Genomic DNA, 16600 nt, shown 5'->3' with positions numbered 1-16600 from the left:
TTCCTATTCTGCATTCCCTATTTGCCGAAAATGTGGTGGCCTTTAAATGATGTTTTTTCTTTTCTTTTTTTAAAGTCCTTCTTATTTCGTAGCCTTCATGCTCTGCTTTTCTGCTCTGTTTCAGGTATGTGGCTCTGGATTGCTGTGGGTATTGGCTCAGCGTTGATCATTGTGGCCCTGGTATCAGTAGCTCTGCTGATCCCAAACAAGAGATACTCAGGTAACAGACAAAAGACAAGAGGTGGAACTAGAATAGCAGCTACTGTAAGTCTTGTTGATGTACTTATAAGTAACTGTCGCTCTCTGTCTGTCATCCTCCCCAATAGTAACCAAGTCCATCCACTTTCGGAGGCGAGGTGTGCAACTGATCCGCTATGAACAGCAGATGGATACTGGAAGTTCCAGGTCAATTAACAAAACTTCTGTGTAACTGTACCCAAAATGAACATAAGTAACCTTTAAGGACAGAGCGTTTGTGGTAGAGAAAAGGTGTGGAAGATGACTTGGTGGCACAATGAGACGGCTGGTACACTGTGTGTTTCAGAGGCAGAGTCTCTTCTACATTTCCTAATTCAAGGCATTGCTTCTTAAAACTAGACTGAACAGCTACTGTATGAACACTATATAGTACTGTATGTGTGAGAATAAGTGTACGGTATAGGATAGTGATGTGATATGCCGTCACTCTCACATGGATGATGTCCTTCTTTTCTGTCTTTTGTTAATGTAATGGATGTTAAAGCCTTCATTAATATCAAGTGCCTCCACGAATCCATGAAACGTATACAAGGCACCAGTCCAATCTCTTTTTAATATGTTTTATTTTAAATAGAAGGAGCCTTATTTTATTAAAATTAAATAGTGAAATAAAAATTATAAAATTTTCCCACATGTTGTGACACTGGGAGCTGCAGTCTTTTCTCACACTTAACAACTCATTTGTACTGAGAGCTGATTGGAGGCAGGCACACATTCTGCCATCTTAATCTAATTCAAGGCAGTGATGGTAAGAGACCATCCTGACAGCAGCAGTGGTCCATTGCAGACAAATCCCACAAAACATTCTCTTGGTAAAATCATAGAAGCATTACTTAAAAGTGTCCTTTTTAAAGGGTAAAGCGACGGCTAGCGTTGGTATGTTCCTAAAGTTTGGTCTGCATGAACGCAATTACATCTACAAAAAAAATAGACTTTTTAATGATTCTATAATATAGTACAAAAGAGGCATAACAGCCCATAAAATGGCTAAGGCTTAGCATCTCAGAAAGGGAGAGTAAAACCAAAATAATCCGTGGTTTAAATTATCAAAAATATTAATATTTAATTTATTAAATTAAATACAGAAAATACAACAATGCAAGACAAAGAATCAAAATTCCAAAAGATATCAAAAAAAATGTAAAAAATTAAAAAAGGCACTAAATACAAAATGAAACTAAATATAAAAATATCGGAAAGGAATCCAAAATCCAAGATAAAACTGTTAGGAAATTAGCCAGGGTTTCAAAACCTTGGCTCAAATGTGTTTCTTTTTATTTAATTTTGTTTATTTTTCTTTAAATGTTGCTTTGTTAATGAATATGTTTTTATTTGTATTTTATTTTTATTTTACAAATATTGTTTTGTTGCATTGTGTTAATAATTATGTATTTATTAGTCTTTTATATTATGCCACTCGTCCTCTTTACGTTGAGCCTTAGGGGGCAGTGCCACCTGACACTCTACCTGTAAGGCTGCCTTTAGGCCTCTAAAAGTCGGAGTTAAACTTTTGTTGTAAAAGTCATCTTTGGATTTTGGATTTCACTTTTTAAATTTTTTTTATATTTATTTATTTTTAATGATTTTTGTGTATGGTTACTGTTAAGGTTTGTCTTTTGGTATATAGTATGTTATTTTTGATTTCTGTTTTGCTTTTGTCTTTATCATTGTTCTTCACTTTTAACATTTTGTTTAATAAAACTTTAAACATAAAGGAACTCTCATTTTACTTATTTGGGCTTTTACAGTTCCTATCTCTCTTTCTGATTTTTATAAAGCTGTACTTGTACTGCTAGCACACAGTGACAGCAGTTCAGAGAGAAAACAGAACCAGGAGATGACACTGAGAAGTCAGAATGCATGTGGGGTTGCAACCGAGAAGACACGGGTTAAATACCAAAGCTCAGTACGTGTAGCCAGAATCTTAATCAGAAAACAGAGCACCAGAAAGAACGAGATCGCGAATACAAGCGGCTGAAATGAGTTTCCTCCACTGGGTGTCTGGGCTTTTCCTTAAAGATAGGGTGAGAAGCTCAGTCATCCGGGAGGAGCTCAGAGTAGAGCCGCTGCTCCTCCGCATCGAGAGGAGTCAGATGAGATGGCTCGGGCATCTGATCAGGATGCCTCCTGGACGCCTCCCTGGTGAGGTGTTCCGGGCACGTCTAACTGGGAGGAGGCCCCGGGGAAGACCCAGGACACGTTGGAGGGACTATGTCTCTCGACTGGCCTGGGAACGCCTTGGGATTCTCCCAGAAGAGCTAGAAGAAGTGGCCGGGGAGAGGGAAGTCTGGGCATCTCTGCTCAAGCTGCTGCCCCCACGACCCGACCTCGGATAAGCGGGAGACAATGGATGGATGGACAGAGCAGTGCATCACAAGCTAAAAAGGATACATGTAACTTTAGCCAAGAAACATCAGATGTAAACCACAATCAGAGGGCAGAACAGAATGTTGTAACAAGTAGAATCAAAAACTAACAATACAAAATAAGATAATTTTCTTTCAGGTATCTAATCTTGGATGAATTAGGTACTTGTGATGCTGACTTTTTAAAAATTCACACTAGTGATGTCATTATGCACCACCTCCATGAACTGTCTCCCAGCACTGCGGTCACCAATTTGTTGCCATTCATGGAGAAAACAAGACATCACTACACAAGAATATGATAGAACATTAGAACTTTAGAACAATCTAGACAAGAATAGGCCATCCAAGCAAAATAACATCAAGTCCACTTTTGAAGGTCCTAAATATTCTGTTGTCTACCACACTACTTAGCAATTTATTCTGCTGAGTATCTATGAGTTTCTGTGTGAAGAAAAACTTCTGAATATTGTTACAAAATCTATCCTTAAAAAGTTTTCAACTGTGTCCCTGTGTTCTTGCTGAAATCATTTTAAAGTAACAGTCTCTATCCACTGGACTAATTCCCCTCATAGTTTTAAGCACTATAAATCATGTCTCCTCTTAATCTTCTTTTGTTTAAGCTCTTTTAATCTTTCCTCATAATTCACCCCCTGTAGCCCTGGACTCAGCCTAATTGCTCTTCTCTGGACTTTTTCTAGCGCTGCTATGTCCTTTTTGTAGCCTGGAGACCAAAACTGCACCCAGTACTCCAGATGAGGCCTCACCAGTGTGTTATAAAGACTTGAGCAGAACCTCCTGTCACTTGTACTCCACATATCAAGGCGCTATATAACCTGACATTCTGTTAGCCTTCTTAATGGCCTCTGAACACTGTCTGGCAGTTGAGAGTGTCGAGTCCACTGTGACTCCAAAATCCTTCTCATAAGGTGTACTTTCGATTTTAAGAGTGCCCATTGTGTATTCAAACCTAACATTTTTTAAAACTCCTACATGTAATACTTTACATTTACTTTGTGACACCCCATGTAGTGGGAAAGATGGTACCACACTACACACTGGGTGTCTTGTAGTTCAAAACCGATCAGAATTGAGAGGTGTTAGACAGGGAGACGCAGACACAAAAATCTTGTATTGCAAAAACCAGTGAGTTTTTATTTCCAGGGGCACAGAAAATAGTAAAAGGCAGGTTTTCTTACACAGTCCTGACTGCACAAAACACAAAGAAGCAATGTCCCAAAAAACAGTGAAACTGTACTATATTTACAATGAGTATTACAAGTCCCCAAATGAAAAAGAAACAAAAACAATAAATGAATAAACACAAAAATGTGTCAGTCTTCCAAAATAAAAAAGAAATTAGGAAGATTGTTTAAACGAGGGAATCTGGGGGCAGGGAGTTTAGGACAGGCCAGGTTTAGATCTATACATGGTAGAACAAACAACGGTGTAGAAACAAGAATGCATAGTAATGTAAATTCTAAGCAAACATTTAAATGTAGAAGGAGTAACACTTTAAAAATAGCTTGCCTTAACGCTAGAAGTATCAAAAATAAGGTAAGTGAGTTGGAGTATATGTAGCAGAGCATAATTATGATATTATAGCAATAACAGAAACCTGGCTAAATAACAAAGATGGGGATGAGTGTAACATAGAGGGATACATATTTTTTAGGAAGGATAGACAGAACAGAAAAGGAGGTGGGGTTGCTGTTTATGCCACACAGAATTTAAATGTAAGTCATCTTCAGTTGGATGATGAGCCCATCTTAGTGAGGACGTGTGGCTTCACCTGGAACATATTAGGGAAAGAGGTCTTATTTTAGGAGTATGTTACGGATCGCCCAATTCAGACAGTAATTTCAACACACATCTTTTTAGTAATATCAAAAAGGCAAGTTTAGTCATGGGGGACTTTAATTATCCAAATATTAACTGGGATAACCTTACAGATGGAGGAGCATAAGAGCAGGAGTTTTTAGAAGTAATCAGTGACTGTTTTCTAACACAGCATGTTAAAGCACCAACACGGGGTGAAGCCTGCCTGGATTTAGCATTTTGCAATAATTAGGATAGAATTGAGGGTGTAGAGGTGATTGAACCACTAGGGTCAAGTGACCATAATGTAATTCAATTCTCAGTATTTTGTAAGAGTGCATATGCAAAGAGTAAAATTGTTAAGTTGAACTTTGGTAGGGCTAATTTTGAGCAGATGCGACAAAGTCTAAGTAGGATACACTGGGATAAGCTTTTAAGGGTGGAGACAGTCGAGGAGCAGTGGAACAGGTTTAGAAATGTTTTACATGTAATGCAGGACAGAGACATACCTAAATTTGGAATTAATAGGGAACTAAAAAAAACTCCACAGTGGATTAATAAAGATTTAAAAAAGAAGTTGCAAAGGAAAAAACTGCTTTATAAGGCGTATAACACTAATAACTGCAAAGTGAATTGTAGAGCGTATGAGAACATGAGGGCAACCATTAAGAAGGATATCAGGGAGGCTAAAAGACAGTTGGAGAGGAATATAGCAGATAAGGCGAAAGACGACCCTAAGAGATTCTTTCAGTATTTTAGTAGTAAAAGAACAGTCAAGGAGGAGGTCAAGTGCATCAGGAATAGTAAAAGGGAATTAAAAGATACAGACAGTGAAATAGCAGATGCCCTAAACTTACATTTTTCTCAGGAGTTCACAAGTGAGCAAGTGGATAACCTCCCAGAGGTTACAGGGACTACTAAGGAGGTACTGAGGGATTTGGAAATTGCAGAGGGAGAAGTGCTGGTTTTTTTTTTTTTTTTAATTCTACTATATCTTAAAGTAGACTGTTTAACATCATACCCTTGGTTTATTCCTTTTTCTACTATTTATACTATTACCATTATACTATTACAGTAGGAATTACCAGGTTTATCCTAGACTAGTTTATAAAATCATTCCCAGGGTTGATTCTTCTTTTTTTTTTTTATTTTAATCTTAATATCTTAACTTAAAAGCGCTGAAGATTATTTCAAGCTTAAATACTGTTAATGATAATATTTTCGGCAGACAGTATTAAGAATTTAGCTGCAAAATATATCTCTGTTTTAACTTTCTAACGCCGCTGCAGGGTGGGGTTTGTTTTGTTTTGGACGTGCTCTGTCTCTTCGTATGTCAGAGGACTGGGACATCACGAAGTGGGATCAAGCCTCATGTGGGGAGGCAAAATGGGGGGTGGGGGGATAAAGGGGGGAGAGAAGGAGAGCAGGTTATATCTAATCTATTCTTGTAATCCTTATAATTATAAATATCAATGCAACAATAGGCTAAAATGAAATAACTCATGGGGAATCTTGAAACTAAGATTAAAACTGCCATATTACCAATTAAACTATAATGACATTAAAAACTCAGAATCAATGTCTCCATGATGGAACAGTTAACTTTGTGAGCTGGAATGTTAAAGGCCTGAATCACGAATTAAAGAGAAAGAAAGTATGCTCTCACTTAACAGGCTTAAACGCTAAAATAGTATTTTTACAGGAGACCCACTTACTAACCAAGGATCAGTTCAGACTACAAAGAGACTGGACTGGCCAAATGTTCCATTCTAGCTTTATAAAGAAAACTAGAGGGGTGGGAATTCTCATACATAGAACAGTTCCATTTGTAGCATCAGATGTAGTATTGGACCCTGAAGGGAGATATGTGATGGTCATGGGCAACTTATATAACAGTAAAATGATTTTGATAAATGTTTATGCACCCAATGTTGATGATAAGGAATTCATGCAAAATCTATTTGCATCCATTCCCAATGTGAACACTCATAAAATTATAATGGCTGGGGACTTTAATTGTGTCTTAGATAGGACTCCTGTGACAGGGGGGACGACATCTAATACTGCAAAGATAATTACACAGTTTTTAAATGATCACAACTTATCAGACTGGAGGTTTCTTAACCCAAACTCAAGAACATATTTGTTCTACTCACCAGTACATTATAGCTACTCAAGAATTGATTATTTTTTTATAGATAATAATTTCCTGCCTACAATTAAATCATGCAAATATGACACAATTGTTATCTCTGACCATGCCCCTCTAGTCTTGGAGCTAAAATCATTAAGCCCCTCACACTCACCTTGCAGATGGTGTCTTAACCCTCTTTTATTGGCAGACGAGAACTGCACAGAATTTATATCCAAACAAATCAGCTTCTTCCTAGAGACAAACACGTCCACAGAGGTTTCTGCAGGAACACTCTGGGAAACTCTAAAGGCCTTCCTAAGAGGCCAGATTATTTCATATCTTTCCCACAGAAATAAATTAGAAACCAAGAAAGTGTCAGAGCTAAGAAGTGAAATTACTAGAATAGATGAAGAACAAGCCAGGCGTCCAAATGAAGTTCTCCACAGGAAAAGGCAGGCCCTGCATACAGAACTTAACATCTTAACAACTAAAGAAACTGAACAACTTATTTATAAGTCTAGACAGCATTACTATGAACACGGAGAAAAAGCTAATAAGCTTTTAGCTCAACAAATTCACAAACAAGAAGTTCACAATGCAAAACCAGTAATCACCAACAAGAATGGAGAAGAAATCATTGACCATAATAAAATAATGCACACATTTAGAGATTATTATAAGTCTTTATATTCTACTGAGCCCAAAGAAGACAACACACAATCTAATGCATTTCTGGATACATCACAGATACCACAAATAGATGCTTTAAGTGCTGAGGAACTGGATAAACCTCTAACGCTAACAGAATTACTAGATGCTATAAAGTCACTACAAAGTGGGAAATCAGCTGGCCTTGATGGTTACCCCGTAGAATTTTATAAGAAATTCTCCACTCAGCTAGCTCCCCTCTTATTGGCAACATTTACAGAAGCTAGAGACAACCAAATACTACCTCAAACATTTCGACAAGCATTAATCACCGTCTTTCCTAAACAAAATAAGGACTTGTTACAATGTGCATCATACAGACCAATTTCACTCCTGAATAATGATGTTAAGATACTCTCAAAAATCCTAGCTAGAAGGATGGAGAAAGTGCTGCCCTCGGTAATATTACAAGATCAAACTGGATTTATTAAAGGCCGACACCTATCTTCAAATCTCCGACGCTTGTTTAATGTCATATATTCACCAGCAAAATCAAACACCCCAGAGATATTACTATCATTAGGTGCAGAAAAAGCATTTGATATGATTGAATGGAATTACCTTTTCACTGCATTGGAGAAATTTGTGTTTGGCCCGAATATTTGTGCATGGATCAAACTACTGTATACCAATCCAGAAGCTTCAGTTTGTATTAATAACATTTGCTCAGACTACTTTAAACTAGAACGTGGTACCAGACAAGGATGTCCCTTGTCGCCACTGTTGTTTGCAATCGCTATTGAACCACTGGCGGTTCACTGCCGAAATTCTTATCAGATAAAGGGGATTGTCAGAGAAGGACTGGAACAGAAAATTTCTCTATATGCAGATGATATGGTCTTATATATATCAGACCCAGAAAACACTGTCCCTGCTGTTTTAACAGCACTAACAGAATTTCAAAAGATATCTTGTCTTAGAATTAATCTGAATAAAAGTATACTCTTTCCAGTGAATTCACAAGCATATAATATTTGATTAGACACCCTACCTTTTACCATAGCAGATCAGTTTAAATACCTAGGGGTAAATATCACAAGTAATCATAAAGCTCTTTATCAACAAAATTTCGGTGTCTGTATGGAAAAAATTAAGCAAGACTTGCATAGATGGTCAACCCTTCATCTCACTCTAGCCGGAAGAATTAACATTGTTAAGATGAATATCCTTCCTAAACTTCTCTTTTTATTTCAAAACATTCCAATATATATCAATAAATCGTTTTTTAAACAGTTAGATTCAACAATAACCTCATTCATTTGGAACTCAAAACACCCACGTATCCGAAGAGCGACCCTACAAAGACCTCAGGCAGAAGGTGGCATGGCTCTACCTAATTTTCAGTTTTATTACTGGGCAGCAAACATACAAGCCATAAAAACCTGGACACAAATAAATGAACATACACAGGCTTGGTCCGTAATAGAAGTAAAATCCTGTAGTACTTCTTTATATTCCCTGCTCTGCTCTCCAATAAATGCAAGTTATCGCAAATATACTAATAACCCAATTGTGCTTTACTCACTCAGAATATGGAACCAACTTAGAAAGCATTTTAAGATGGAAAATCTTTTATCAGTGGCACCTCTGCAAGAGAACCACCTCTTTCAACCTTCGCAAGTATATCCAGTTTTTAATACCTGGAAAAGTTTTGGGATTAAAATGCTCAGAGATCTTTATATAGATAACATATTTACATCTTTTAAACAATTACGTTCAAAATTCAACCTCCCAGCTACACATTTCTTTTACTATCTTCAAATTAGAAATTTTGTTAAACAGAAATTGGCCGATTTCCCCACCTTGCACCCTCCACAATGCTGGAAAAAATACTGCTCGAGGAAATAAACACTATTTCCGCAATATATAAAATCTTATTAGAGTCCCTACCTTTCAAAGATCCAAGAGGACATTGGGAAGAAGATCTCTTAATCAATATATCAGAAAAGGAGTGGAAGGTAGCAAAGCAGAGAATTCACTCGAGTTCTATATGCGCAAAGCATAGAATTATTCAACTAAAAATTATATATCGAGCTCATCTGTCTCGCTTAAAACTGTCCAAAATGTTCCCAGGGCAGGATCCAACCTGCGAGCGCTGCAACCAAGCTCCTGCCTCACTCGGTCACATGTTTTGGGCCTGCACTAAACTAACATCATTTTGGACCAAAATTTTTAAGTGTCTTTCAGACAGCCTTGGGGTCACAATCCCTCCTAACCCATTAACAGCTGTGTTCTGTGTTCTTCCAGATGGACTTGAATTGGAGAAGGACAAGCAAACGGTGATTGCATTCACTACACTCTTGGCACGCAGACTTATTTTGTTAAATTGGAAGAATCCTAACTCTCCTCTTATAAGTCAGTGGGAAACAGATGTTTTATATTATTTGAAATTGGAAAAAATCAAATTCTCAGTTAGAGGATCTGTATAAAATTTTTTCAAAACCTGGCAGGATTTAATCAATATTATTTTAGAATAAGAGAAATAACTATTACCGCATTTAACTCCCTTCTCCATCTCTTATTTACATATATATTTACTTCTCCCTTTCTTTTGTTTAATGTTGTCTTATTAAAAAGTCTTAAGCAATTTTCCTTTAGCTAAGCTCTCCTTCTCAGGGGTGGGGTTTGATTTGTCTTCAATTTTGTTGGGTTATAAATTGATCTGTTTGTATGGAATGATTACAATGAAAATTAATACAATAAAAATATATAAAAAAAAGAAGTGCTGTTCAGATTAAATAATCTGAAATCAAACAAATCACCAGGACCAGATAATATTTACCATCAAGTTCTTAAAGAGGCTAGGAATGAAAGTACTGCTTTCAAAATACTGCTGGAATGAAAATGAAGATTCTGGGAAAAAAGTTTGCGCACTACTTCCGCAAATGCTGATTGGTGTACGGATTTCAATTTTTACCAATGATAAGGATATGGAGAGTTTCAAATTTTAGGAGCCAAAACTTCAGACATTTTCAAAATTGTATTAATTCCTCCCAGACATGTTCTCATCTTTATGGACTGAAAATGAGGATGGTTGGCAGCCCTAACTATAAGTAAATATTCCAAACTCACAGTGAAATCTACATTTCTGTTTGTCTTTTATTTTAAAGTACCTATTCTGTATGCCTTATCTTTTTTGTGTTATTCTAATTTGTTGTAAGATATTATAAACAACTTCCATTTTGTTCATTAATTACACTGGTCAACAAGCATTTTGCTACTGGGAGTCTTTCACCTTTATTTTAACAGGTTTCACTTGCTGACTCCAAATCTGAAAACGGTTTTTGTCCAGCAGCGCGTCCCGTTTTTTAGTTATGATGTTCCAGGTCTTGGACAACTAGGGTGACTGGACAGTAAAGGCAGATAACAATTTTGATAAATACCGGTAATTCCACTAGGGATGCCATTGAGATAAATGATTTCGCCACAGGTTACTAACAGCTGTGAGTTGTTTACCTTGTCATTACTAATTTTTTTTTAATTATTAAGTTTTAATTAGCAGAAAAATATTTGTTACTGATTACCAGATCTTATATGACTGTAAAGCATAATGACACAACTCAGACATGACGGTGCAGTTGGTAGAGGTTTTACTTTTAAACATAACATTGCATTTCAGGACATTTCATTCGTTAGATTCACTGTTACTTTGAAAATTCTGTCAAGGCGATGGACAGAAACAGCGATGCTTATCAGCATTTAAGAAATAAGTTTGGTCTCGAGAAAAGTGAAGCCAAAATTAAGGAAGGTGTTTTTGTTGTTCCTGAAATCCGTGAACTGATGCTTGACGATGAGTTCAAAAGGAAACTGAAGCCAACTGAATCAGCAGCATGAGAAGTATTCATGCGGGATGTCCAGAATTTTCTTGGCAGTCACAGAGCAGTGAATTATGCTGAGCTTGTGGAGAACCTGCTGAATGTCACTGAAGACGTATTTTCTTACATTCTCATCTCAACTTTTTTCCACCAAATCTGGGCGATGTCAGAGATGAGTACAGTAATCCCTCCTCCATCGTGGGGGTTGCATTCCAGAGCCACCCGCGAAATAAGAAAATCCGCGAAGTAGAAACCATATGTTTATATGGTTATTTTTATATTGTCATGCTTGGGTCACAGATTTGCGCAGAAACACAGGAGGTTGTAGAGAGACAGGAACGTTATTCAAACACTGCAAACAAACATTTGTCTCTTTTTCAAAAGTTTAAACTGTGCTCCATGACAAGACAGAGATGACAGTTCTGTCTCACAATTAAAAGAATGCAAACATATCTTCCTCTTCAAAGGAGTGCGCGTCAGAGCACAGAATGTCACATAGATAGAGAAAACAATCTCTAGCAAACAAATCAATAGGGCTGTTTGGCTTTTAAGTATGCGAAGCACCGCCGGTACAAAGCTGTTGAAGGCGGCAGCTCACACCCCCTCCGTCAGGAGCAGAGAGAGAGGGAGAGAGAGAGACAGATAAAAAAATCAATACGTGCCCTTCAAGCTTTTAAGTATGCGAAGCACCATGCAGCATGTCGTTTCAGGAAGCAGCTGCACAAAAGATAGCAACGTGAAGATAATCTTTCAGCATTTTTAGACGAGCGTCCGTATCGTCTAGGTGTGCGAACAGCCCCCCTGCTCACACCGCCTACATCAGGATCAGAGAAAGTCAGCACAAGAGAGAGAGAGAGAAAAGTAAGTTGGGTAGCTTCTCAGCCATCTGCCAATAGCGTCCCTTGTATGAAATCAACTGGGCAAACCAACTGAGGAAGCATGTACCAGAAATTAAAAGATCCATTGTCCTCAGAAACCCGCAAAGCAGCAAAAAATCCACGATATATATTTAAATATGCTTACATATAAAATCCGCGATGGAGTGAAGCCGCGAAAGGTGAAGCGCGATATAGCGAGGGATTACTGTATAGAGAAAAATTTCATCAAGATCTTAAAGTGATGGAAAACTGATATCAGGTAAAATTCACTCCGAGCATGATGGGTGACTACTGCTGGTTCTTGCAAAGAGAGATGGATGTGCAGTACAAGCGCAAAAGCGAGTACCTCCAACATTTTTGGGCACGCTGACCTCACTTTTATATTTAGGTAAATTGACATAAATATGCTTTAACGTGTCTCTGGTATCGTCTTCTGGTTTGTTTTCAGAATAAACACATCAAAACAATTTTGGTGGGACATAGTCCAAACTCCAGATATCGTGTTGATATATTATATTGATATTCAATGGAACGTCAATGATGTGTATTTCAAAAACCTGATGTGCTAGCTTAATTCCGATTTCATATATGGAATCAGTGTACAAAAACTTAATAAAGAGCTGCTCTGAAGATCCCAGTAGCAAACAAAAAATATTTTTTGTAGACCAGTGTTATCCAGCAATAGTACAAGAATTTTAGATTTTTACTTCTTTCTTTGTCACTAACGTGTTAGGCCTATGTCTTGGAATTTAAGGCCCAGAATTCTGTAAAGCTGCTGTGTGACAGTACTCATTTTAAAATGTGCTATATAAATAAAATGTGATCGAGTGAATGAATTAAAGTCATTAAAAGACGTCAGTTTCTAAAATATATAAAACATTTGCTTTCACTATTTTCTATGTGTCTTTTACCACTAGACATTGGCTTTCTGTAAAATATAAAACATAATGTATATGCAGTACCCCAAACATAGCTAGGCTCCAGTTTCCCATAAGTCTGCTCTGGATTAGGTGGGCTTAGAAAATGGTATCGTATGGTGTGGGTATTTCTTGAAATATGTCTGTTTGATTACTTGGTTTATAATATGCCAATTCAGCCTAATTTATGAATGAGCACCTTCAACGTTAATAAAGCACCCACGGCTAGGCCTTTTTACCCATATTTCTGTTATCTTTTTTAGAATTGCCATATTAGCTTGATTCAACAAAATGTTCTTTTTTAGTTTTGTTAGAGAACAGAAATAAATATAAAAATAAGTTCAGTGAAAGCAGTCTGTAGCTTCTTGAACAGTAAACTAAGAGAACAGAATAGTGGTGTTTGTCTGGTACAATACAGAAACAAATGACTAAATGTTTTATTTGAACCCCAATCAGTAAGGCTGAAGCCAATAGATTTTAAAATGAGTCTGTAGTGAAAGCTACGTGTAAATTGTTTCAGAAACTGTGAGTATGTCAGGCCTGGCTTTGATGCTGTTGATGTTCTGTATTTTTTTGAAGGTTTGGTGACCATCTTAGTTCTTGTACTTACACAGCCTCACACTAGAAGGCTTACATTAGAGATGAGTACTCTATTGATTATTCTTTCCATTGTTATAGGACTTTCAGGTTGCTCCATGATGAGTAAACAAATGTTAGGAAGTATTCCTAACTCAGAGCAAATAGACACTGTAACAGAAAAGAGTCGGAGCGAGAAAAAGGTTTGGAGATGACCACCTCGTACAATGAAAAAAAACAGGTTGAAATTAACAAACAGGTCTTTACAGAACAGAGTTCAACAATGGAAATGGTTAACAATTAGGTTCTTGGGTGTATATACTGCACAAGCAGGAAGAGGTGGAGTTTCTGGAGGCCGGAAGAGGAAGTGATGTCTGCACCGGACAGGACGTCACCAGAGAGGAGGAACAGAGGCTGTGCTACAGAGGGACAAAGGAGAGAGTATTAGAAGGCAGCGCCAACCCCTGGTCTGGCTGAGAAATGACACTGTTTGAGCCTGTAAACCGTCTCTCATGTCGGACAACACATAGAATAAGATACTACAAAGTGTGGTTGATCGTAATACTTTGGAAATCTTCAAATCTGTACTCGGTGATGATTGTTAGATAAACAAAGAGCCATACTGAGCTACGTGCCCCGTTCTCGTCAAAATGTCTTATGTTCTTGAGCTGTAAATCCCTCCATAAGGCAATCTTTTTTAGAAACATAAGAGAAATAATTGCATTTCATGTGAAAAGTAAGTACTTTTGTAAATGTCCTCTTTCATTCATGAACACAAAATGTTAAATATCTGATTTCATTTCATTTATTTACTGTTTAGCAGGTGATGCTTTGAAAGTGCTGGCTTACATCTGCTTCTGTAGAGGCCTTTTTTCCATTTTCCCAGTCTACAAAATGGACCATCCTAAAATGACAATGTACTTTATTCAGAGCAGAGAAACGGGGAAATAGGGGCTTGCTTAATTAAGTTAGAAATCCAATTAGGAGAAGAAATGACAAAAGCCTGCAGCCACAAGGGGGCACCAGGACTGAACTTGAGAAGCATTGTTCTAGAGAGCAAAGGGAAGGGCTTGAGCATGGCAGAAATGAGTTCTTCATCCCTCAGCCTTCTTTATAACTTTTAAGAGGTGTTTTACTCCTTCCAAGAAGTGGTCGGATAGTAATTACTTAGAAGTTCTTAAAAGCCTTCATTCACAGTCCAGTTCATACTTCATCCCGAAGAGCAGAGATTACAATGTGCAGTGCTTTAGTGTCTAGACATTCATTTAGCGCGGAAATGGAATAAAACTCTAAAATCGGCAGAGCTTCAAGAAGACAGAGACACCTCAAAGAAATCGCCGGGCAGATGGAGAGGCTGGGCATTACATGGTGTTTGAAAAGTAGATTACACTCATCTGACTTTTAAATACTGTTTTAACAAGTAATCCGCTCCCTCCGCACTCTACCAAAATCTCCTCAAGCAGGACACAGGGCAGAATTTACACAGATAGATAGATAGATAGATAGATAGATAGATAGATAGATAGATAGATAGATAGATAGATAGATAGATAGATAGATAGATAGATAGATAGATAGATGTGAAAGGCACTATATAATAGATAGATAGATAGATAGATAGATAGATAGATAGATAGATAGATAGATAGATAGATAGATAGATAGATAGATAGATAGATGTGAAAGGCACTATATAATAGATAGATAGATAGATAGATAGATAGATAGATAGATAGATAGATAGATAGATAGATAGATAGATAGATAGATAGATAGATGTGAAAGGCACTATATAATAGATAGATAGATAGATAGATAGATAGATAGATAGATAGATAGATAGATAGATAGATAGATAGATAGATAGATAGATAGATAGATAGATGTGAAAGGCACTATATAATAGATAGATAGATAGATAGATAGATAGATAGATAGATAGATAGATAGATAGATAGATAGATAGATAGATAGATAGATAGATAGATAGATAGATAGATGTGAAAGGCACTATATAATAGATAGATAGATAGATAGATAGATAGATAGATAGATAGATAGATAGATAGATAGATAGATAGATAGATAGATAGATATGAAAGGCACTATATGATAGATAGATAGATAGATAGATAGATAGATAGATAGATAGATAGATAGATAGATAGATAGATAGATAGATAGATAGATAGATAGATCCACGACTATGTAATGGATAGATTGCTGTGATAGGCACTAAATGATTTTTATTTGATTTAAGCCACTGAGAAAACAGAACGAAGGATGAGATTACAGAATTGTTAACATTGATATTTCTGAAAATTCTACATCAATAATTAACATACAGCTTTGTTCACCTTTTTTTCTTTCGCCCAAGTTGCCATTTCTTCCTCCAACTATCAGATCTCCAGATAGTCACACCAGCAGCTTATCTGTGTTATCACATCAAGAGAGGTTAATCTGCGCTCAGCCTCTTAAATCGCTGGAGCTGCCCAGAGAGGGACACGCTGCCGGATTAGCAGGCTCTTTACAAAAGCCGGAGTACACTTCCTGACTAGGAGGAATACTCTTTAAGAGATCTAATTTGTGGGAGGAGTTAATGGGGGGGGGGGGGGGGGGGGGGAGGCGACAGTAGCACAGTGTTCAAGCTGCTGTCCTCCATTTGCTTCTTCTTCCAGTGTGCCCATTTTCCTCTTATACCCCCAAGGCAGGTTTGTTAGGTTGAGTGGTACCTCCAATTGAACATGTGCAAGTAAAAATGGCTGTGTGCTTAAGCGTGCCTTGTGACAGACTCAGAGCCGATCCACAGTTGTTTCTTGCTGCTGCAGACATTAGCTACTTGCACTCATGACCTGAAAACAGCGGGTCTGTAAAATCATGGACAGGAGAATTTGAGTTAGAACTATCAGCGGCCATGCATACAGTTTACAGCTGCCCGGCACTGCATCATGGCTCAATGTCTGCCTTGTGTCCAATGCTAATGGCTTCAGCTCCAGTCCCCAACAACTTAAAATCAAATTATACAAATTGTAAAAAATGAACAAACAAGTGGATGTTTCTGCAGTTATTAATTCAGAATGACCAAATGAGGATGCTGCTACAGTTTTAGACTGGAGAGATCCATAAACGT

At 37.3% G+C, this 16600-nt stretch overlaps 1 protein-coding gene across 1 annotated transcript in view; it reads left to right on the top strand.

Moving 5' to 3' along the window:
• LOC114666887 (basement membrane-specific heparan sulfate proteoglycan core protein-like) overlaps nucleotides 1–1972 on the top strand; it is a 35388-nt gene extending 33416 nt beyond the window's left edge. The window contains exons 9-10 of the mRNA XM_028821927.2: nucleotides 125–220; nucleotides 327–1972. Coding sequence (XP_028677760.2) covers nucleotides 125–220; nucleotides 327–430 — 200 coding nt within the window. The 3' untranslated portion in view covers nucleotides 431–1972. The remainder of the gene's footprint in view (nucleotides 1–124; nucleotides 221–326) is intronic.
• Nucleotides 1973–16600: the final 14628 nt, after the last annotated feature.

This window comes from Erpetoichthys calabaricus, chromosome 16 (genome assembly GCF_900747795.2).
Source record: "Erpetoichthys calabaricus chromosome 16, fErpCal1.3, whole genome shotgun sequence".
Classification (NCBI taxonomy): domain Eukaryota; kingdom Metazoa; phylum Chordata; class Cladistia; order Polypteriformes; family Polypteridae; genus Erpetoichthys; species Erpetoichthys calabaricus.
The sequence above is the reverse complement of the archived record's forward strand: the minus strand, read 5'-3'. Positions and strand labels throughout refer to the sequence as shown.